This window comes from Schistocerca cancellata, chromosome 2 (genome assembly GCF_023864275.1).
Source record: "Schistocerca cancellata isolate TAMUIC-IGC-003103 chromosome 2, iqSchCanc2.1, whole genome shotgun sequence".
Lineage (NCBI taxonomy): Eukaryota > Metazoa > Arthropoda > Insecta > Orthoptera > Acrididae > Schistocerca > Schistocerca cancellata.
The window spans coordinates 914481366-914505183 of record NC_064627.1 but is presented as its reverse complement, the minus strand read 5'-3'; the positions used below and the strand labels follow the sequence as shown (position 1 = coordinate 914505183).

The 23818-nt window shown below is 44.2% G+C and overlaps 1 protein-coding gene across 1 annotated transcript in view; it reads left to right on the top strand.

Moving 5' to 3' along the window:
- The window catches only part of LOC126159886 (uncharacterized), a 48512-nt gene that overhangs the window by 4625 nt on the left and 20069 nt on the right, over nucleotides 1-23818 (top strand). Inside the window, exons 2-3 of the mRNA XM_049916700.1 lie at nucleotides 5719-5780; nucleotides 19365-19551. Coding sequence (XP_049772657.1) covers nucleotides 5719-5780; nucleotides 19365-19551 — 249 coding nt within the window. The remainder of the gene's footprint in view (nucleotides 1-5718; nucleotides 5781-19364; nucleotides 19552-23818) is intronic.

Below are 23818 nucleotides of genomic sequence, written 5' to 3'. Positions count from 1 at the left end.
CTAAACACAGTATTTCCCAGAAGTAAATAGTGACGAATGGCAAATACTTTCGGAAAAAGCATTTCGTTTAAGACGGTGATTTACTTGTAATTTCTGTTGACACAATCACGTTGTACGAAGCAGCGATTTTGTCAACAAACAAAATTACAGAAGAAAATATACCAGCATCGACTTGAAGGGAAGTCAGATATTTGGGATTTGTTATTCACTTACCCCTTCATTAACTGAGGCATTAAACATAGAAATGAGGATGTACCCGTTAAAAATGAAAAAATACGGGCGAAACTTGTGTAATTAAAAATCCATCTTTCGAGAAGGGAATATTCGCATCAACAACTTAGATGATAGCATACTCTTCAGGCGGACAAGACGTTTTCATCAAAGCGTTACTTCTAATCTCCAGAAAAATGTTTTAATTAGCACAGAATCACTGCTTTAGGCTGTTCCTAAATGACGGGCAGTAGAGTACTACTTGATTAGGTCTCTACAGTGCTTAGTCAAGTACGGATTTGCGTTTCATTGACTTGGGTGAGCCAACTTAGATGTTTTCGGTGTACAGTGTAGTGCAAAATACCTACAGGTCGACTTGAATTATTAAAACGTGCATGAAGTATCGCCAGATTTGTCCTAGAGTGCTACAGGACTGTTAAGCTGCATTTACACGACGGGCTTTACATTTGCTATTATCGTTGAAGTAGGCCATTGACAGTAAGACGTGATTCATAGGAAACATAATGTGAACGCATCTCAGAGCACGCAGCGTTAAAAGCAGGAAAGCCCTTGTCACAGCTTTTGTTCTTGATGTCTAGATATACAAAATTACTTCCTCGCAATGCTATGTTCACAGCATCGTCTATGCGAATCATTTCTTAAAGCACGCTACCGGTAGTGCGTACCATAGCAAAACTATTATATTGTTGTTCGGATGCTGCCTAAGAGAACTCTTCTAGAGTGATTAGTGTCATCTGCAGTATGGTAAATAACTTTGACGTTGAATTGCTACCGTCGGTTCTTGTATTGACGATTTAAAGTTCGGTTATGTAAATGTTAATTTTTGAGTTCTCAGAGGAAAGACCTCGCTTGCCTGGTCGGCTAGAGTATGTCTAGGAAGACGGTAAGTTCTCTCTGGACGATAAGGATCTGCTAGCAAGTTCTCTCTTCAGAGAAAGTAACTTGCTTACTGAAGAAATAGCGCGTCTGTTAAAAAAAAAACTCACATTATGCCACTGCGTGGTGGGATATTTTGGAAAAATGTTATAAAATGCCATTATCCGAAGCAAGATTTGGAAAGTAAAATTTTTCTTAAACGAAATTTGTTTCTTTGGCGGCTCCAGTTCTTTGCGATACTAGAGCGAAGGTCTTGCATTTGATCCCCTATCAGTCGTAGTACAATTACGTCATTTCACTTCTTTCCCCTGTTCACATGAAAACAGTTGCACCTTTGTTCTGCGTTCACGTCAAACTGTAGGCCCCTGCAGCTGACTGGTTCAGTCAATTCGAAGGATGGAGCGGGTAACTGCGTACCGACTCTAGGTACACCTAGTAAAGCTCTGTGCTGAAACAAACGTTGGGGTTGTCAGCTAGAATTCTTACTGATGCTGTAATGGAAAATAAACTTACGCTTGTTAAACATTAATTTTCGTATTGCAGCTGGGTATATTGAAAATTCACTGGCTGGTAAATTTTAGTACCGCTGTCATTGGGACCTGAGCTTACAGGGATATCAGCAATAAGCAGAGTTAAGTGGCTCATTCGATACGTCCATAGTGCATTAAAATGTTCGAAAGCCCATCTAAATACAGGTGACTTCCGGTTAACTGAGAGATGGATAAAAATAATTTGTACAGGAAGATTAAAAGTTTCTATCTCGAAAGTTGTAAGATTGGTGGGTATTCTGTTACTTAACACAGAATAAGGTCTTCGATCATAGTATTAGTCTCGAAGTATCCGGTTTCGGAAGCTAGACAGCGAAGGTCGGTGTAGTCAGGATAGTGGATTCGTCTGATCATAGGAAAAAATAGACCACAGTTCACTTTTTGTAGTGGCATATGCTGCTTAGATGATCACGGAGTAGATTATCGGGTTTAAATTATGCTTCTAATCAGTGAAACACTGAACCTGTCAAAACTATGATGTTCAGCTTAATTATTAATCGCTTTACTTCGCCTAAACAATTTAAGTGCGTGTAATTAATGCATACACAAGCGACCTTAGCTGATAAAGCGAATAAATGTTGCGCGCAAGGCGTATCTCATTACTGCAGAAATCAGGTATGCCAGACGAAATATTCAGAAATTCACTATTTCCTAAATTGTGGTCGTTTTTTCCCGTTCGCTTACTGTTAGTATAAGATAGGTGTACACATAACATCCTCTAATCGCCTCAGTAAGCTTCCACTCGGAGCAAAATAAATTGCAGAGGCTGTGGTAAGTCTTACGTCGTCGTGTCAAAAGTGTTCACAAGATTCACGCATGCATCTGTACAAATGGGTGTAGTGGCTCTGTAATACAGCGTGTTCGTTGTTTCTGTGAATTGCAATCCCAGTATGGGCACATGTCAGGCGAATCTTAGGAGGCACAACTTCTTCTGTTAAGAACTAGTTAGACATTAAATAGCAGTGTCTGCCAGAAGTAAAAATAAAATTTACGGACATAGAATACTGGCTTCTGAAGGGCAAGAAGTACAGCACGACCAATAGACATGCCATGTTAAAGCCAGCCTTCAGGTTGGTGACGTCTGCACCCTCATGTACACGCAGTAGCAGCAGCAGTCATGTATCTTGCTGTTACACACATGCTGTAACTGCTTACGTATGTGCGGTGTTGCAGACATCTAAAAGTGACAGATTAGCTGCGTTTAGTAAAAGCCCACTGCGCGGCCGTGGCGTACTGCCTTTCAGCAACGAAGAAGGGTTGAGGTCCCCCTCGCTCGTCTTCGCTTAGGCCAGTCCTGTGACTCGTAGCATCTTGCTCCGGCGAGAGGAACCCCCCCCCCCCCCCCCCCCCCCCCCCCTGTGTGTGGTGCTTGTGGCGTTCAGATCATTGTGCGCCACATTTTGGTAGGCTGTATTTTCGAACAAGAGGGCAGCGGCTAGCTGCCCTCTACTTTAAATGGCGTTTAAACGAATGTAGTGAGGTTTCTACGGTTTTGTGATTTGTCTCCGAAAGTTTTAGGGAGATTTTCTTAATATGTTGAGTGTGACTGGCTTATTCATATTTTTTTTTTTTTTTTGTGAGTGGTTAGCCAGTTAAATTTCCCTGTAAATTTCTTTTAGCTCTTGTATGACTCTATTCCTGTTGTAATCCCGAGCGTAGCACCTTCCGCCCTTAGTTGTCTTCAGGCGTGTAGCTCATCGGGAGTTAGATGGAGTGACTGCCGTTTTATAGATTTTTCTGCTCACTGTGTATGCAGCAGTTTCTGAAATTTTATCCACATTAGTTTTAATGAGTGTAAGGGCGCTGATAACCTCGCCGTTGAACGTCCTTAGACCCCCAACACACAAACTGGTGGTAGAGATGTCTTTCTTGGAAAGACCTTGGTTGTTAGCGTGGAAGATTTCTCGGTATACGTAAGATAGGCGCGGTGCCAACACGGCACCCGTCCGGATTAGTCCACACGGCTTGTGTACATTACGCGCTGAGCTGTGGCTGCCTACAGGTGTTCTACTGTTCTGAAAACATGGGCGTGAACTTACAATCACAGCGGCATTATCTAAATAGTGGAATCTCAGCAACATATCGGTATGCGGGTGTTTAATTTAGGAAGTAAACGTTGTTACTTTGTTCGATGTTTCTTGTTCCTGAATAACCTCTAATATGAAGTATCCTGCTACTGTCAGCCACTGTAATTAGTTGTAGAACGATCCTTAGAACCGCTTCCATACATGCCATGTTCTAATATGGAGCTAGGCTGAATGACTTCCGAACATGGCCGAATCTCATAAATCTGCTTATCTGGCTTGAAAAAAGCAATATCGATAGTAAGAAGCATCCAATACATTGCTTCTCCTGGAAACACTAACCAAACTTACGGAATGGCAACTGTCTTCCAATTTCCAATTAGGTTCTCTGAGGAGCGGACGGTTTCTGTTGTACAGATGGGTTGTAGTACTGACGGAACCAAACATATGGAGCGTACATGGAAGAGGTGGGACACGTTTAGCGCTCCTTACAGTGCCACGCTGCACTATTCTGCACCATATTTCCGGAAGATATGTGGTTTTCCAAGCGTAGTAGTACGTGTGCGAACTAGTAAGATTAGGTATTGCCAGATTTCTTTCTAAATCAGAGTAATATTTAAAAATATTATGTTCGTCGTTTGCACCCTTACTATACACCTGCACAGTATTTTCACATCTTGAACTTAACGTAACTATGTGAATTCATTTTACCGAAGATTACGTACTATAGAGTACCATGCCTCTTAGTTTTGACTTCCGAAAACATGATTGAGGGTTGATGAATTTACTCCATCTCGTCCCCGCGTTTTCTCTTTGGCCGGAACATAATCCATTAGTCTCCGTCAAGACAGACTGTATGAGGGTTCGTAATGCTTGGACTCAGGAATGTTACCACTGCTTGGCGTTGGTTGTCTCCTCAACATGTGCCATGCTTAAGAATATTTCCGACAAATCGAAGTTGCGTGTAGATCTATCTACAAAAGACGCTGTGTGCTAGATTGCAGTTGACAGCCTCTTATTACAAGCCGGTTCAGGACACTGTATAGTAGTACCAATCATGCAACACTCGGATTGAATCACCGCACCCAAAACGTGTTATAATTTCTATTTGGTTCTCTTAAAAGGTTATGCCAGCGGATCTTTCCAGAGAACTAAAGGGATGCAACCTTTGACACACGAAGGGAAAAAGTAAAAACTACAGGGAAGATAGTGTAGCATGGATTAGGTAGCGTAGAGGTGGCGAGTCATCCGTACGAAAACTTATGGGAGCCTAGAGTGACATGTGTGTACGTAAAATAAGGTATTAGAACAAATCCAAGAGTAGGGAGAGTAAAGGAGCCTTAAACGTAACAGGCTAAGAGTTGAAGCACACAGATGAGCGAAATGTCAACTAGATAAAACTGGCGCTGGGAAAAGGAGCAATGTTAACTCTACAGGGTGCCCATATGATGCTCATAGGAAATAACTCGATACGGTAATAGCAGAAAAGCATCAAAGCAAGACACGTTTAACAGGCCTGATTGTGACGCCGATTCCCCCTTGAATGAGACCACAGGAAGCTAGAATAACATTTGTGAAATTGTCCAACCGTAGCAGCGGACATTCAGAAAATACGAGCGACACTTGTAGTTTCGCGGGCGTAAATTTTCGCCTTCGCATTTAATGTCACACACAAAGATCGGGTGAAACGATGGCAGTAAGGAAAACTTAGAGCTCAATTGTTACCTGAAATGTAATCACTGTCAACGTGAAACAAAAGTTAGTTTCACTTCGGTTGTCGATATAATTTAGTAGTTTAAAGATGACTTACGCGAGAGCCTAATAACCACTTACTGCAAATGTACGCAAAGAATCGCTAACAATAACTGGCTGCAGGAAGACGTCGCTCTAGCCATGGGTCGCACCATATCAGATACAGAATTCGTGCTAAGCTCAATGAATATGAAACATTGCTCGAAAATAAGTTAGGGGCCCCACAACATCGTGGTTATAAGCGACCAGATGTACAGTTTTAAGACACTGCTGTGCTGCTAACACAGAGGCGGCAGAGCGAAGTTCCCAGCGCGTCGTTGAAATGTGGGTAATTCCATTTCAAGGCCACGTAAGTTTATGGAGGAAAAAAAGAATGGAATGACGGGTAAACTACAGAAAGTAAACAAAACGTCAATGTTTAGAGAATCTGGTATTCCGGAAACAGTAAAAACTGTTACGTGATTTGATGAGTAAAGCACTTTCTTTACGACATACTGTAGCTGTGCACTTTGGCGTCAATTTCTCCACGGGCGTTGAAGATTTATATATTTTCTGTGCTGTGGCAAATGCCTCACGTTTTGAGAAAGGGATTCAGATTTAGCGTCATGTTTCTGTAGCGGTGACAGTGTGGTAAGAGTACGCAGTAAGATCTCTTACGTGAAAAGTGAACGAGTAGCTGTGGACCGAATGCAGTGTAGCGCAATGCTTCTACGTAGAGCGGTGTCTCGCGTCTATCCTTGACCCACAAACCAAACCTGATCTGACATGGCCTGAAGGATAGCTCTAATGGTCCACTGTGGCTGGAATTCAGCCAGCTGGTACTCCTCGAATAAGTGGCGTCAGGATTAAAAATGCCGATGTATCTCTTCAACTTCGTATATGTTGAGAGCACATACGCTAGTAGGAAAAACTTCCTTCAGAGTTCAGTGGTGTCCGTTTTCAGTCCGCTGCGCCTGAGAGCATATTCTTCCAGTGCACTGTTCCGTTGTAAGACACGACCTGCTTAGTTATCGCATGTCTACTCACGTAGCGTGATAAGAGACTACTTGTAAGAGTGTTTTCAGGTACTCTCCATCCAGGAGAATTTTTAGTGTGCTTGTTAATAATCTAGACTGCATCACCGAGAGTAATTGGACAGTAAAGTACCAAATAGCCTTTTATCAGTGCTGATGAAGCAAATGAAGTAGCATTTTATCTCTTAAGGCATCGGGATCTGAACAGCTGCTGTGAGAACTAATTTGCTGGTGGTGTCTGATACTCCCAAAGAATACAGTATTATTCCCCATAACCTGTGCAAGCATCTCTGATTAGTGTTCGTATGCGAAAGGAGGAAAGATTGCCAACTATGAAGGTCGATCGTGGTTGCGTTTTAGGATGGCCAAAATGGTTACGGTGATTTCACACAGATCGGTATTCAGTCTTCCTGGCAAATTTCATGTGTCATCACACCAGCGTCACACACACAATTCGGTATAACATCATAGAACAACCTCAATGAAGCTTGTAAGTTTTCGCAACACGCACACGTTTCCTGAGTTTACGTCGTAGTCTAATTTGGAAACTGCGAATCTCAGCGCCTGAAAACCTGCGCATGTGTAAAATTGGTTACTCAGTTGGTGTCATGTTTCGTATTTACTGAAGATACTGCTTTGCAGCTCTCCAAAATTACTCTAGCTGTTGACAGGTGTCCTTCGTGGGGTCCGCCATCACAGAATAAGTGGCCATAGGTTCGTTTGAGCACTTGCCAGACAGCGCGTACTGCGCATGCGCAGCTACGATGACGTAGGCAGCCCTTGTTTGATGCTTGCTCTGCTCATACGCTTTTCGTCTCACCTCCGTGTGGAATTTAGTGCGTGGCGAGGTATAACGTGTCCATGTTGTTTAGAGGACCAAGGGAGTTGTACCCTGAGCAATTGTTTTATTAATTGTACCCAGATAAGGAATGCGAAAAGTTTGCAGTTCTTGGCGTTTCAAAACTAGACTCCACAGCTCAAAGTACCATAACATTTTGCTATGTAGTGACTTCGACAGATTTTTTTCTTCTAATTCGTACTCTGCAATAATATGTATCATTTCCAATCAGGTTTACTTCTACACAGCACTGCAACAAGCTGGTAAGATGGAATATAAATGTCTTGCAAATAAGTTTCTTGTGTAGCGTACACCAGAATAAAGGATGATAAATTTCATGGCTATTTCAGAATGTGTAAAAAATTAACAAGGTTGTCTGAGGGTCAAAGAAACTGTAAAACTGACTACTCTAGGAATAAAGCCATGTGGGGAGTTAAAACAATGAAACACGGTATGCTGCCAGTCTAAAATTCAGCATAGGGCATTCTAGAAATTTAAGATGTAAACACAAATTAAGAAATGAATTCAGGCCTAGAGGAACTACTAGACAAGTGCCTTGTGATCGGAAAAGTTTCACAGAAGGCATATTTGTAAAAGTCTGCTACAGCTGTCAATATATTTGACACAAAATATTTAGTTCAAAACTACTGACCAAACTTGCCTACTTAGTCAGCTTAGTCAATGTTTACGTATGTTCGTACGTATATAGCATTAAGAGATCTTAGTGTCATATAAGGAACAGGACATCAGAGACTACTCCAGCAGCATCGGAATTTCGTAAACATACTAAAATGCTTCATTCCGCTCTAACTGCACATCTTTGTCCAGATGCACTTTGAAGTACCTGATATTATTCAGCTTTTCTGTGGTTTTTGTGATTAATTTTCTTGGAGATCCAGCACTGTATTCTCATGTTTGGTCCTTCATTATCGTATGTCGTTCGTCCCATAAAATGAAAATCTGCACTTGAAATTGAACGAAGTTTAAAGTAGCCAATAGTGTGGAATGAAACACTTAGTTTAAAGTAAACTGTCTCAGCGGGAAAAATTAATAGAAGCAAATTTCTCTCCAAACTGACAGAAATAGCTTCATTAAGACATTAGTGGCTGATTACTAATAACGTGGAGATAATATAAAATCAGATAATTGAGTCCACTAACTTACTTTGGTCTTTCATGTTTGAGAATGTATATTAATTCACTTCATGGCTCCGGGCCACAGAAATGTTTTGTTTTCATTCGACGTGAGAGCTGTAAACGAAGAGACAAGCAATATCACGAAACATACACACGGGTCACGTGGAGGACGCCCCACTATAACTCAGCTCGCTCTGCGCATGCGCGAATCTGGCAGCTTGGGCGCGCCGGAAAAAAATTTCCGGGTAGCATCTCGCTACTTGCTGCTTCTGCTCATACGGCAAACAGCCACGCTTCAAGTAGCCAGAAGCGGAAGAAGGCACTACTAATACGCGAATTCAGCTCTGCGCATGCGCACTAGCCCGCTGGCAACTGCTCAAACGAACCTCGTGTGTAGTTGATCAGTTTAAGACGTAATCGCAGGAGGTAGATCGTAGCACATAGGTGTAGGGGTTCCATGACCATGCCGAGGTCACTGTCAGTAATTCATATGAATGAGACGGACTAACATAGCCGGTTTTTCTGTAACAATTCTTGATCCCAACCGCGTCACATTCTGCAAATCGCGGTACATAGTACTGCAAAACTGGCCAGTCTTGATAGGTTCAGTGTTTCACCCGGTGCCCGACAACAGCAATGGAAAGAAACGGGGTAGAATGGTAACAGTGGAGAGTTAAAGCAGGAAGATTATCTACTGTTAGATTGTCAGTTCTAAAAATGTCACTGAGGATATTCGTGTCTTCGAATAGTTAAATGAACATTTAAAACAGCAACATATACAGCAGACTGAATATCCCGCCTTGATTAATTTAGAGCCCAATCCTCAAGTCATTGGGTGGAAAGGGCGCACCACCACCACCTACAGTACAGAAAGTCTAGTAAATAACCATAGTGGTAAGCACTCAGTTTTTGCATTGTTTTAGCAGCTGTACTCCAGTGTGCGCTGATACGTTCTACTTAAGTCAGTTACGGATCTGAGAGGTATTAAGTCTCGACGCTGCCGGATTATAGTGTTTGCTCGAAGTTTAGCAATCGTGACGTCCAGCGAGCTGAAACTTTGTCATCTCAAGTCTGACAAATCTACGCACCCAATAATAAATACGAAACATTTAGAAGCTTTAAAATTATAGAAACATTGTACCTCTGAGGCTTCTTTGTGGTTAACATATGCCGCTGTCTGGCTACTGTTGTAGACTCAGTTTAGTAGCCTTGTTTTTCGGACTACTCGAAACGGAGCCCTCCCAGGGACTGTTTTATGGTAGGCACCTTTAGTGCCGGGCGGGACGTTTTGCGAAGCCAAAAAGGCCTCAGCATAGGGCCCTGAGAATGTCCCACAGCTTAAAGAGGGACGACTGCTTTTCCCCAGAGAGCCCCGCCAGGAGTGGCTGGGTACGGGAACGGCGATACAATATTTCCAAACCGGATACGAACCAGCGCTAAATCACCTGCCTAAAACTCTGCGTATACCTCAGGGACCATCGAGAGGCGCGGCGGTGGAACATTGTATATTACGAAGAACGGGATCTTGGCTTCACCGCCTGTACCGCAAGGTGTGCTGTATGCTGATGATTTCTTTGTAATCAAAGGAGTAGATGGGACCTTTTGGAAGCTCCCCTCTTCCTACGTTCACAAGACCTTGCAGTGTATGGCTGGGTCCTTGAAAACAGACCACTTCGTGAAAACAGACCACTTCGTAATCAAACACTTCTAGTTGAAACTGTCGCGTCAGACCGAGTATCTAATCTTCTGGGATGCAAGACTTTGTGTACAGAAATGGTTACCTGCTCAGACGTAATGCAGATGGACGCTGTGGAAAAATTTGGGCAGAGTCAATGGCACATTGGAAAAAACAGCAACATTTATTGTAACATTCAAACTCTATAATTACCTGTACATAGTCTTGCAGGCGTAATTCGTTTTAAGGTTTGACAGTTTGTTACCAACCAGCGCGATACTTCAAATGTGAATTATTTGGTCACGCCACTGTGACATATGAAGGGAGGGTTACGTGTGGAAGCGCCCCGCTGACAAATCAGGCGACTTACACACTTCCTACGAAATGTATAGACTGCTCCAGACGCTGCCCTGTGTGGAGCAGCAAGTGAGAGGTTCATGACGTGTGAAAAGGAAACCTGGGAGTGGTAAGGGAGGCATATTCAGTAGTGAAGCTAAAATGGCTTTCAAAGCTATGTAACGTCTGGAATTTGCTACTTCTGTATTGGCCCTTAGTTTCATAGGGCATTTTAGATTACGGCTAGATGGCGACACCGTGGTTTATGAATAAGCCCCTATTTCCTACCTGATATTACGCGCTGCCCACCATGAGAGCATGCGGAGACTGACTGGAGCCTATCGCGCAAGCCCAGTTCGGTCTGCGTGCAGAGGATGGTGAACCAAGAATCCAAATTCAGCAGCGCTCCCTTTTGGCTCGACAAGCTCTGAAAATGTCAGCGTTGGCTCAGTCATCGGTATTTAGTGCGGCGGTCCATCCCAATTTTGAGCGGCTATTCAGGAATCTGCCTCGTGCGATAGTCATTTGGGATACGTGCTACCTACTGCCTAACGGACCTGGACACATCAAACCTCCGAATGCACACCCAAGGGTGGAGAAAACTGCCACCTTGGCGTTTCAGAAGCCCGAAGTGATTTTAAGCCTGATTCAGAAAACTTGCATTCCAGACGTTATTACAACTGTTTGACTTAAATACGTATCACAGTTCTATCGTTGCTTGTACGGATGGCTCCCAGCAAGGGGAGGATGCTCACGATTCTTGTTTTCTCTGATATGGTTTTCAAATGCGCTTTCTTGAGCAATTCCCAAATTTTTCTGGCATTACAATGGCTCTATGGACTGACACACCACACAAGGTTTCACGTCTGTTCAGACTCGCTCATTGCGCTACAAGCGGTCAACCAAATTTGTAAGACCAGTTGATCATCTCATGACTTATTGCAGCTCCACGACCGTGGTACGGAGGTAATGTCTTGTTGGGGTACCTGGACACATGAGGATACAGGGAAGCGACATGGCCGACAAAGCAACCAAAGAAGCATGTCGGGATGGCGTTGTACGTCGATGTGCCGTCGCCTTGGATACCGTCATCTCATCTGTCAGACGAATCAAGCGTCATTGGGAAACAGTGTTTGGTGGTGACGGAAAACAAACTGCTGTCTTTCGAATAGACCACACAGGCACGGCGCAATTCATGCCAACCTCACAGAAGTTTGGAAGTGCTGCTCAAAATATTGTGCATAGGACATAACCCCTTAACACGTGGTTTTCTCCTCGGGCTAGAGGATCCGCCAATCTGAAGTTTCTGGTGTGCTGCTTCATCTTCAGCATATTCTGACTACGTTTCATACGTATTGCCATTAGCACCACCTTTTGTTTGGCTGGAGATTTGCCACCATCCGCGCTGACTTTAACAATGCTACGCCTATTCTGAAATTTTAACTGTCTGGCCTCATCCCTAATGTGGTGGGGAGGGGAGGCGGACTTGATGCATTATAAACTACTCTGCAATTGGGGCAACCGTCGTCCCCACACCGCCATGAGAATGGCACGCTGATGCTGACCTTTCGTCATGGCACTGAGTCTGCTACCCACCTAAAAAGCAAAATGCATATCTTTATTGTAAGTATTACCTAAGCTAACTCTAAGTACTTCGTTCACATTCTTTTGCACCCCGTCTTCGCTGTTGTGTAACTGCACGTAAGTCCTATGCTGTACTGTAGCTCACATGCTATGATACGGCTTAGTTGCAGAATACTTGCCAAATGCAGGTGTAGAACCAAAGGTGCCTGGTTTACAAAACTCCAGTGCAAAAAGATTTAAATCAGGAAAAAATCTGAGATCCACAAGTTAAAATTGTGGTTCCATTTTGAGTTAGACATTCGTGCTCCATCTTCCATACTTCAAGAAACCTCATTACAAGAAATTTCAGAACATTTGATACTACGATAAAAACCTATTAACACATGAGATGGTCATTGTAGTGTCCTTGCACACAGATAGAAATGGTTGTAACTAAAGTGCCCCTCCCATGAAAAAAAATCTTCGTCACTACTGGATTTTTAAAAATCAGCTTTTTCAATACCTCGGTCAGAATTTGAGTGTCATTGGGTAGCTGATAAGGTCAATAAAGCAGACCACTGGTAGGGTAGATATCTAAAGTAAGAAGTAGAAATTGTACTCTGCTAGAGAAGCGTTTACTCGTCCAGTATAGAAAATTTATCTGTACAGCAAGTGCTCCGCCCATACCTCTACATTTATACTCCGCAAACAACCTTCTGTGTGGCGGAAGTTACTTCTACTAGAATTACCCCTTCTTTCCCCTCCACGAGTGCTGCGTGGAAAGAGATCATCGATCAACCACAGTATGAGCTCTTAAATTTCCTCGGTGTGTAAGTTTTGCCAGACGTAGGCCTAAGTGGATGTGACATTGCCTGACCCCTCCTGGAGCGTGCTGTCGGGACTGCAACGGTTAATTGTTCCGTGATGGTCAACGCATCTCTTGTAGCTTGTACCACCGGAGTTTAAGGATCTCAGTAAAGCTTTCTCTATTAAACCACCACGTAACGGAACGCGCCTGTATTTGTTTCCTTTGCTATTAAGCCAACCTGGTGAGTCATAAACTGATGAGCAGAACTGCAGAATCGATCGAACAAGTAGTCAGATAGCTACTACCTTCGTCGATGAATTAAATGTTTCAGATTATCCCACGGAATGTCTGGGATCTGCATTTCCTGCCGTTACTTACGTGTGGTCCACTTCAGGTCGCTGCAGAAGTTTACTCCAAGGTATTTATTGTTGCAACGATACATTGCCGATAGAGAAATGGAATAGTATTTGTTGTTCTCGTCCGTTTATGTGCAATACGTGGTATTTATTTTTGTAATTGAAAATGGCGTGCCAATCGTCCTAAAGCGACGCTCCGATCGTAGCAGCTTATTACTCAAGCAAGCACAAGTGGTCGGATTCGTTCGCATTATTTAAGAGGCTTCACCGCCGTAATTAGCAGCGTAACGCTAGAGTGCGCACGCGCGTCAGGGGTCTGTCTGATCAGGGGAGCCCGGCAGCCCGTGGAGTAGCGGTTCATTGCCTGCACACCCATAGGAGGAACAAGTGTCTGCCCGCCGCGCCTGGGGAGGGCGGGGGGCAGGGAAGGGGAACGGCTGAGGGGCGGGAAGGCAGGAAGTGAAACGCTCGCCCGAGCGGCGAGGAATGTGTAGCGGTGGGTAGCACGAGGCGCTGCTCGCTCTCGGCGCACCACATAGATTGCGGCCGGGCAATTTGTCTGGCTGCGATAAACGGCCCAGGCGGGATGCCGACACGTCGCTGTTACAAGCCCGTCCTGCTTGCTCACCGCAGAGATGAACGTCAGCGTTGTTGATGAAGTAGCGTGCTTGTTGCGTACATATCACTGCGCCACATTTTCCTGGAATGTATTTTATTTTCAGACCAGAGGTCAGCGGCAGATTTGCCCCTTAAGTAACGCTGAAGCCAATGTGGTTATCAGGGCTTTCCGGTTTCGTGATGTGTCCAACTTGATGCCTAAATTTTTGTTCTTAATGTGTTCACAGGGTGACCGGCTCACCCATGTTCTTTTCATAAGTGCTCAGCCAGTCACATTTTCCTGTGCCTTTCCATTTAGCTCTTTGGTGGTTTTAATCCCACTTATTGCACCTTTCCACCATTCACCCTTCTACATAAAGACCCTTCAGCTAGCAATTGGGTCATTGCGAGTGAGTTGGGAGTCATTTTATAGGTTTCCTCCTCAACGTGTGATAATGAATTTTTATCCACATTAGTTTCTTTTAATATGAGTAAGCGCGCTCTCACTCTGAACGTTTCCTTCTTCGGTTACAAATAGTGACAGTACTGATAGAAGTGATCGAACGTGCAAGTTGAATGTCTAAGTGTGCAATTGATGGGAAGGACACAACACTGAGAGTGGGATTAAAGTACTCTCTACCTCACCATATTTTCAGATGAGAATGAAGGGAACGCGCGCAGCAACAAGGATAGCACTCTACTGAGCTCTGTCATCTCTTTGTCGTTTATGGCGAGCTACGATAAAATGTTACCACATCGACCTAATTCGTGGCTTCGTGTCATACCGTGTAGTTCTACATGCACATAAACTGGTGATGTTACACGACCACGTTTTCTTACCAGGACATGCCGGAACTTCCTGGGGTTCTGCAGGTATATCATCCCTACAACATCAATATTTCGATAGACAGTGTGTGAATTCAGAATCTCTTAAATTGACATTGTCTTAAATTGACAGATACTTGGCGTGGAGTGTTACTAATCTTCTACATAAGTACTGAGTGACATTACAAACAAAACAATGGTTGTAGTAAAGGAACTCAGTGTACTGCCAGAATTTTTTCGAGCAAATGACTGCAAAGAACTTAAATTTATTAATGGCCAAAGGAGATTTCATAACTTATGATTCCTAATTACCTAATTTTGGAACTAAAGAGGTGACAAACATGAGGTAGCAATATGCACTCAGATGACGATAGCATCGCGTGCAGGTGATATAACGCGTCAGTGCATTGGAGAAGCTGTCATCTGCACTCAAATGATTCGTGTGAGCAAGTTCCCGACGTGTTTATGGCCGCACGACGGGAATTAACAGAAATTGAGTGCGGTAAGTTAGTTGGAGCTACACACATGGGGCATCCCATTTCGCAAAACGTAAGGGAACTAAATATTTTGAAATCCAGTGTCAAGAGTGTGCCAAGAAAACCAAATTCCAGGCATTACCTCACCACAGACACAGCAATGGCCGACGGCTTTCACGTTAAGAGTACAGCAGCGTTTGCGTAGATTTCATTGCTAAAAACACACTGCAAGAAATAACCACAGAAATCAGTGGGACGTATGACGAACGCATCCGTTAAAGCAGTGCAGCGAAATTTGGCGTAATGGGATTTGGCAACAAACGGAGTACCTTCGCTATAATTGTAGTTACGAACGATGGCTGTCTAGTTGAGACTTGTTCTCCGCACCTACGTCACATAGGCTTTGACAGCCACGGAGCATTAATTATGTTCTGTGCGCACTGCTGTGTGTGCCGCAGCTAATGCGAGCATTTAACGTGATCGCGGCGAGTTGCTCAGTGAATTTCGATTCCACTTAGTGCGATTTGTCATAGCTGATTGTGGTGACTGTCTGCACAAGTGAGACAGGATTTGCAGGATATACGCTGCTTCAACTGGAAAGCACGTGCATGCGCATATACCGCAACTGTCGCTGAGAATCGTCAACAATGCAGTCCCCGTCCGTTCCTCGACACGCGCAAACCGTTATCGTGGATCCGAGCATAGCAGCACATCGCGTGCAGCGCCTGTCCAGGGCTCGTGACCGTATCGGTTGGACCCTACACGACTAGAAACCAGTGGCCTGGTCAGTCACCATTTCAGTTGGTAGGAAATGACACAGTAGTAAGTTTTGCTGTTTGGGGAGCAAAATAACTGATGGTCGAAGTAGAGAGGATATAAAATGTAGACTGGCAATGGCAAGGAAAGCGTTTCTGAAGAGGAATTTAACATAGAGTATTGATTTAAGTGTCAGGAATTCGTTTCTGAAAGTATCTGTATGGAAGTGAAACGTGGACGATAAATAGAGAATAGAAGCTTCCGAAATGTGGTACTACAGAAGAATGCTGAAGATTAGATGGGTAGATAACATAAATAATGAGGTACTGAATAGGATTGGGGAGAAGTTTGTGGCACAACTTCACTAGAAGAAGGGATCGGTTGGTAGGACATGTTCTGAGGCATGAAGGGATCACCAATTTAGTATTGGAGGGCAGCGTGAAGGGTAAAAATCGTAGAGGGAGACGAAGAGATGAATACACTAAGCAGATTCATAAAAATGTAGGTTGCAGCAGGTACTGGGAGATGAAGCTTGCAAAGGACGGAGTAGCATGGAGAGCTGCATCAAACCAGTCTCGGGACTGAAGACCAGAACAAGAGCTGATAGTAGGCTTAGTGTAACACATCACGAAGCCGTGGAGCCCGGTTGTCAACAAGCACTGTTTAAACTGGTGGTGGCCCATAAAGGTGTGGGCTGTGTACGTGGTATGGATTGGGTCCCCTGGTCAAACTGAACCGATCATTGACTGGAATGGTTACATTCGGCTACTTGGACGACTTGCTGCCATTCAGAATAAACGTTCGCAAACAGCGATGTCTTGTCACCTCGCCATAATTGTTCGCGACTGGTCTGAAAAATATCGTGGACAATACCAGCAAATGATTTGGCTACCCAGATCGCCCTAGATGAATCCCATCGAACACCTGTGGGACATAATAGAGGAGATTTTGTGCGCAGTCTTGCACAGGTAACACTTCGACAGTTACGGACGGTTAGAGGCAGGCGTGGCTCAATTTCTCGTTCGATCTGCCATCTAAATTTTACAAAGAATAGATGAGATTAGTATAAATCGCAGTAAACGTTTGGAACGTACAGTGTGGAAACAAATCAGTTATTACAATTGTCAGGGAAACTACATTATTACATTAAATGGAACAAAAATCACATAAATTGAAGACAATTACACAGTAACATTAAGATTATGGAGCTATTTCCTGACGTTAACTTGTGGAGCGACATCAGAGAGCCGTCTCTGAAACCATGAATGTTAAAAACCAGAAGATGGTCCATTGTTTGTACCTCGCCAGTCAAAACGCGAATCGTCTGTATTGCCCCATTTGGTTGATTGCTGTCTGCATCGTCCAACTCCCGAGCCGAACCTGTTTAGAGCCGACAAGTGTTTCCTGTTGAGATTGAAGCCTTCAACCCTTTTGGTTGGGTCGTGGATTAGGTGGTTTTCCACGACGCCTCTTCTCAGACCCTGCCATGCATTCTTCAATTCAGCATAGAGACCCTCAATATTTCTGCAGGGGACTACCAAACGAGTTGGGTCCCCTCCTGAGGGGGGGCTGACATGGTGTTAAGAAGGCCCATGGCTTCTGTGACATTACTTTATTCTCCGCTCGGTATTGCTAAGGCCGGTATTACTCTATCAGATTTCTTTGTCAAAGATTTGATCAAACATGTGGTAAAATATTCCGTCAAATATATTTGACAAAGATCTTTGACATAGCGCTAGAAGGGGTAATACACGGTCATATTTTTCGTCAAAGTTAAAGATGGCTGACAACTTATTAACCGCAGTAGTTGCATGTACCACAAATGCACTGTGCGCACATGCGGAAGAGAAGGGGGAAAAAAGGAAACATACCTGGGTGAAGCCGTGGGTTTTACGACGACACGATAAAAGCATTCAACAAAACTTATTACGTGAGCTTATAGTGGCGGAGGTAAAGTCGTACATAAATTACTTAAGAATGGATGCACATACATTTATGTGCTCAATGAAGTGTATCCTCACATCACAAACAATATTCACTTAAGAACTGCTACATCTGCAGAAGACAGGCTCACTGAAACACATTACAGGAGAGGGATAGGTTAGATCAGGTCTCCAATCTTTGTAATCTACAGGGTGATTCAAAAAGAATACCACAACTTTAAAAATGTGTATTTAATGAAAGAAACATAATAACCTTCTGTTATACATCATTACAATAAAGTATTTAAAAAGGTTTTTTCACTCAAAAAAAAGTTCAGAGATGTTCAATATGGCCCCGTCCAGACACTCGAGCAATATCAACCAGATACTCCAACTCGTTCCACACTCTCTGTAGTATATCAGGCGTAACAGTTTGGATAGCTGCTGTTATTTCTCGTTTCAAATCATCAATGGTGGCTGGGAGAGGTGGCCGAAACACCATATCCTTAACATACCCCCATAAGAAAAAATCGCAGGGGGTAAGATCAGGGCTTCTTGGAGGCCAGTGATGAAGTGCTCTGTCACAGGCTGCCTGGCGGCCGATCCATCGCCTCGGGTAGTTGACGTTCAGGTAGTTACAGAAAGATAAGTGCCAATGTGGTGGCGCTCCATCCTGCTGAAATATGAATTGTTGTGCTTCTTGTTCGAGCTGAGGGAACAGCCAATTCTCTAACATCTCCAGATACTGTAGTCCAGTTACAGTAGCACCTTCGAAGAAAAAGGGACCAAAAACTTTATTGGCTGAAATGGCATAGAAAACGTTCACCTTAGGCGAGTCACGTTCATACTGAGTTGTTTCCCGCGGATTCTCAGTGCCCCATACTTCGTTCGAAATGCACTGTCGATTCACTTCTGCCGTACTCAATAACACAAAAAGCTTTCTGTTGAGCGGTCGCCATATAAGCATCAACTGACGCTGACGCCTAGTCAACAGCGCCTCAAGCGAACAAATGTACAACTAAATGAAACTTTATAGCTCCCTTAATTCGCCGACAGATAGTGCTGAGCTCTGCCTTTTGTCGTTGCAGAGTTTTAAATTCCTAAAGTTGTGGTATTCTTTTTGAATCACCCTGTATTTTTGTATTTAGCGTGCCTCACGTTGTAAAGCGGATCAGCTTCAATCATCTCTATTAATTTTGTAGTTGTCGGCTCACACCAATTGTATTTACCGGCAATGTTTATAAAAACACTACAGACGACAGAATGCAGCGATGCTAGCGCTCCATGTGGTAACATGTCACATTGCAGTCAACAGCAGACAAGCGACTTCTCTGATCAAATCTACAGCGAGGCCTTAGGTTTGATCAAATATTGGACGACATTTGACAAAGTTCCCTATTACACCGTCAAATATGTTAGACAAAGATATTTGACAAGGGAACTTGATAGTGTAATACCGGCCAGTAAAGGGGGAGTTGATGTTCCAACATTTGACGTCACGTTAAGTTCAGTTGACATCTAATAAGAACCGAGCTGTAATTGGCCCCGTCGCGGCTAGCAGAATTACCCTACAGAGGCTGCAGAGCAGCGGGCGATGGTGTCAGCCGGTGAGATAAGAGCGCGCTGCGATAGCCCGCTGCCAGCGAGCCGCGGCCGGCCGCAGAGAGCGCGGCGGTGCCAGTGTGGCGGCAGCGGCAGTGGCAGCGGCAGTGGGAGGCGAGCGGGCGCAGGCGGCGGTCGGTCAGGGCGGACGAGCATCAGCTGATGGCGAAGTGGCGCGCCAGGGCCCGCGCCACCACCGGCGCCGAGATGCCAACAGGTCGGTGCCCCGCGCCGGACCGCCATATTGGCCGGCCGTTAACAATCTGTCCGCGCTGCGCGTACAGTGTTCGCACCTTGACGATCGCGAGTGCCGTGCAATAAAGCTTCAGAGAACAGTGAAGAGACGGCAGCGTTCCGGAGTATGGTGGACGTGATGGTCGTTGCGTAACTATTAGGCACTACAGCTGAACACTGCGAAAGGGCGGAAGGTAGGCGGGTTAAAATACAGTTCGCCATCTGCGCTGCCCCGTTTGACCGTGCGAAGTATCCTCACACGCAAACGAGCTCTCTAGCTCGACACGGAAGTCAGTTCTTCTTTGGGCTGACGGGTGTAAGACAGTTAAATCTCCTACCTGAACCTTGTCACTGTTGAAGCAAAAAGACTTACATGGTTAAAGTATTCGAAATACTTTTGTACCCTTTCTCTCATACATGAACATTCACTGTAAGAGAATGATACTGTTTGACTACATCTGAGCCGGCCGGGGTGGCCGAGCGGTTCTAGGCGCTGCAGTCTGGGCCATGGATGTGTGTGATGTCCTTAGCTTAGTTCGGTTTAAGTAGTTCTAGGTGACTGATGACCGTAGAAGTCCCATAGTGCTCAGAGCCATTTGAACTACATCGTCGAGCAGATGCGCAAAACTATAGACCTATATCTCTGACGTCGATCTGTTGTAGAATTTTAGAACATGTTTTTTGCTCGAATATCATGTCGTTTTTGGAAACTCAGAATCTACTATGTAGGAATCAACATGGATTCCGGAAACAGCGATCGTGTGAGACCCAACTCGCTTTATTTGTTCATGAGACCCAGAAAATATTAGATACAGGCTCCCAGGTAGATGCTATTTTTCTTGACTTCCGGAAGGCGTTCGATACGGTTCCGCACTGTCGCCTGATAAACAAAGTAAGAGCCTACGGAATATCAGACCAGCTGTGTGGCTGGATTGAAGAGTTTTTAGCAAACAGAACGCAGCATGTTGTTATCAACGGAGAGACGTCTACAGACGTTAAAGTAACTTCTGGTGTGCCACAGGGGAGTGTTATGGGACCATTGCTTTTCACAATATATATAAATGACCTGGTAGATAGTGTCGGAAGTTCCATGCGGCTTTTCGCGGATGATGCTGTAGTATACAGAGAAGTTGCAGTATTAGAAAATTGTAGCGAAATGCAGGAAGATCTGCAGCGGATAGGCACTTGGTGCAGGGAGTGGCAACTGACCCTTAACATAGACAAATGTAATGTATTGCGAATACATAGAAAGAAGGATCCTTTATTGTATGATTATATGATAGCGGAACAAACACTGGTAGCAGTTACTTCTGTAAAATATCTGGGAGTATGCGTGCGGAACGATTTGAAGTGGAATGATCATATAAAATTAATTGTTGGTAAGGCGGGTACCAGGTTGAGATTCATTGGGAGAGTCCTTAGAAAATGTAGTCCATCAACAAAGGAGGTGGCTTACAAAACACTCGTTCGACCTATACTTGAGTATTGCTCATCAGTGTGGGATCCGTACCAGGTCGGGTTGACGGAGGAGATAGAGAAGATTCAAAGAAGAGCGGCGCGTTTCGTCACAGGGTTATTTGGTAACCATGATAGCGTTACGGAGATGTTTAACAAACTCAAGTGGCGGACTCTGCAAGAGAGGCGCTCTGCTTCGCGGTGTAGCTTGCTCGCCAGGTTTCGAGAGGGTGCGTTTCTGGATGAGGTATCGAATATATTGCTTCCCCCTACTTATACCTCCCGAGGAGATCACGAATGTAAAATTAGAGAGATTAGAGCGCGCACAGAGGCTTTCAGACAGTCGTTCTTCCCGCGAACAATACGCGACTGGAACAGGAAAGGGAGGCAATGACAGTGGCATGTAAAGTGCCCTCCGCCACACACCGTGGGTGGCTTGCGGAGTATAAATGTAGTAGATGTAGATGACCTTAGATACGTTTTTCCAAAATATGAGCTGAACCTGTTAAATTAGGTAGCGTAACTGGAAGTAGGCACGCGAAAATTGTGCTGTGATTACACGTGTTGACAGAAGTATTCTTCCTCGGCGACGTCTTCAGGGTGTAAGTCGAAGACACTCCAGTAACCACTAGTTAAGAGCGCAAACACCCTTCCCACATGTTTACAATGGGCTCCAAAATGCGGCTTTCGTAAATATTTCCCCAGTATCGCTTCTCATTGTTGAACTGTCTTTAAAGTACTCTCCAATATACATTTTTGGAAATAAGCTTCTGGCTACCGGATTTGCTGTTTATATAGGCGCCGTTTTTGGAAAGTGCTTCGGGTATCATATTCCGTGTAAAATTTAAAAATGTCGGTTAATCGGTACGCAGTACTTTGTGGAGCGAAGTAGTATTGGTTATCCACTTCGTATATTTAATCGAAAGACAGCCATCGTGCTGACTGAATCGAAAACTCGAACAGCTAATTTCGGGATGCTTACAGTGAAAAAAAATGGGAAACCAGATTTTTCATCGGGATAGCAAGACGTGTAAAAACGTAACCTAAAACCTGCTTTCGCCGTTCGGAAGTAAGAAGTGGTAGCAACAGAAAACTCTCATGAAATGAGTTGTCTAAAAAGTTTGTTACAAATGGTGAGATCGTCTATTCTGTAAGGCGAATTGTGCGCACTTATTGTGTTACGAATTAAAATTTTCGGTTACATGAGAACTCCTAAGAGGGCTTAATCTTCAGATTCTGACCGTTAAGATATTTTTAGAAATCAACCAGAACAAGATTAGATAGATGACGCTCTAGTGATAGAAACGATGGCGTTGGCGATTAGCGAACGGCCTATGTGTACTTCAAACGGTTTTTTTATATTTGTGTGGAATAGTCTGTAGCTGTAGCTTTGAGTTCATCGCATATCGTTGTGCATTAACAGCAAGAGCTGCCGCTATTTGCTTGCGGTCGTGTGAACGTCACGAGTGTTATCAGTTATTTCTTGTCGTTGCTAACCGGATACTATGGTGTGTGTGTGTGTGTGTGTGTGTGTGTGTGTGTGTGTGTGTGTGTGTGTGTGTGTGGAGATTTCAAACGAAGCTGTAGTGACGTCGGAAATGAACTGGATAGCACGGAGCCATGTTCCAGGGTGTCTTCGTGGCCGGTGAAAGCGGCGCTGACCGATGTGCCCGTTACCGCCTGTTCGCTGTGTAGCGCTACGCTTGAACGTTTCGTCACGTTCAAAAATTGTGAAACAATGTCGGGCGGGGCGCCTGCGCAACTGTTGCTAGCGAAGTTATCTAAGGGTGCGTGTGCACTTCCGAACAACATGCTCACCAGCTGATCGCGGGCAAAACTCTACGCAGAGCAGAGAACCTCGCCTTATTGTAAGAGCCACATAGCTCATGGAGTGCGTAAGGTTTTCGAGCGTCTTTGAGCTCGCCGAAAAAAAAAAAAAAAACCAGCGCAAGTGGCTTGATATCGTTGCGTGCACACTACCTGCTCTCGAGCGTTTCGTGCATAGATTTTAATGCACGGTCTACACGATGACTAAAAATTTTAAGTGTCTGTATAAACTGCTGTAAAAAATGCTCCTTTCTGATATATTCACTTGAAATTATCATTAAATCATATTTTAACATAGTAGATAGCAGAGGCGTAGGGCATCTACTCAGTGGCCAGTATTGACACTAGAAACGGTTTGGTTAAATATCTTTCGCCTCCTCAGCGGCTGACGAATAATTCAGCAGAAAGCGTTTGGAGACTTCACTCAGTAGGAAAGACAGGCAGCAGTTAAATATGCACCGTAATGAAAGTGTCGGGATACGTGGAAATCTAATTCATACCTTACCGTCTAATTTTCCTACGTCCGTATATCAAAACTTTAGACTGAAAAGTCATAGATCCTTCAGAGAAAGCTAATGAGCTGCATCTAGAAACGGGCGATTTGGTATATTCCAGTAAACGTCGGGCTCCCACTGTCCGTAACTGTACATACCTGCGATTGCAACTACACTGTCTGAATGTGGCATTTAGGAAAGCATGCCTTGGTTCCGAGACAAATATTTGAACTGTAAATAGATATTCTCAGTAGGACGTAACCGTAATTGTTTGCAACTCGCTGTAGCACGACTTGAAAAATATTAGATTCGAAAATGCCTTGCTTTTAATTGGGTAGTTGGGCGAACAGTCAGCGAGCTTAATGAAGACTTGTCATATGTACTACTCTGCTCCTTGTGTGGAAACCACTTCCAGTATACTGGAATTACCAGATGTAAACTGCAGTGGTTGAATGGTGCGGTTAAAAGTAGTGA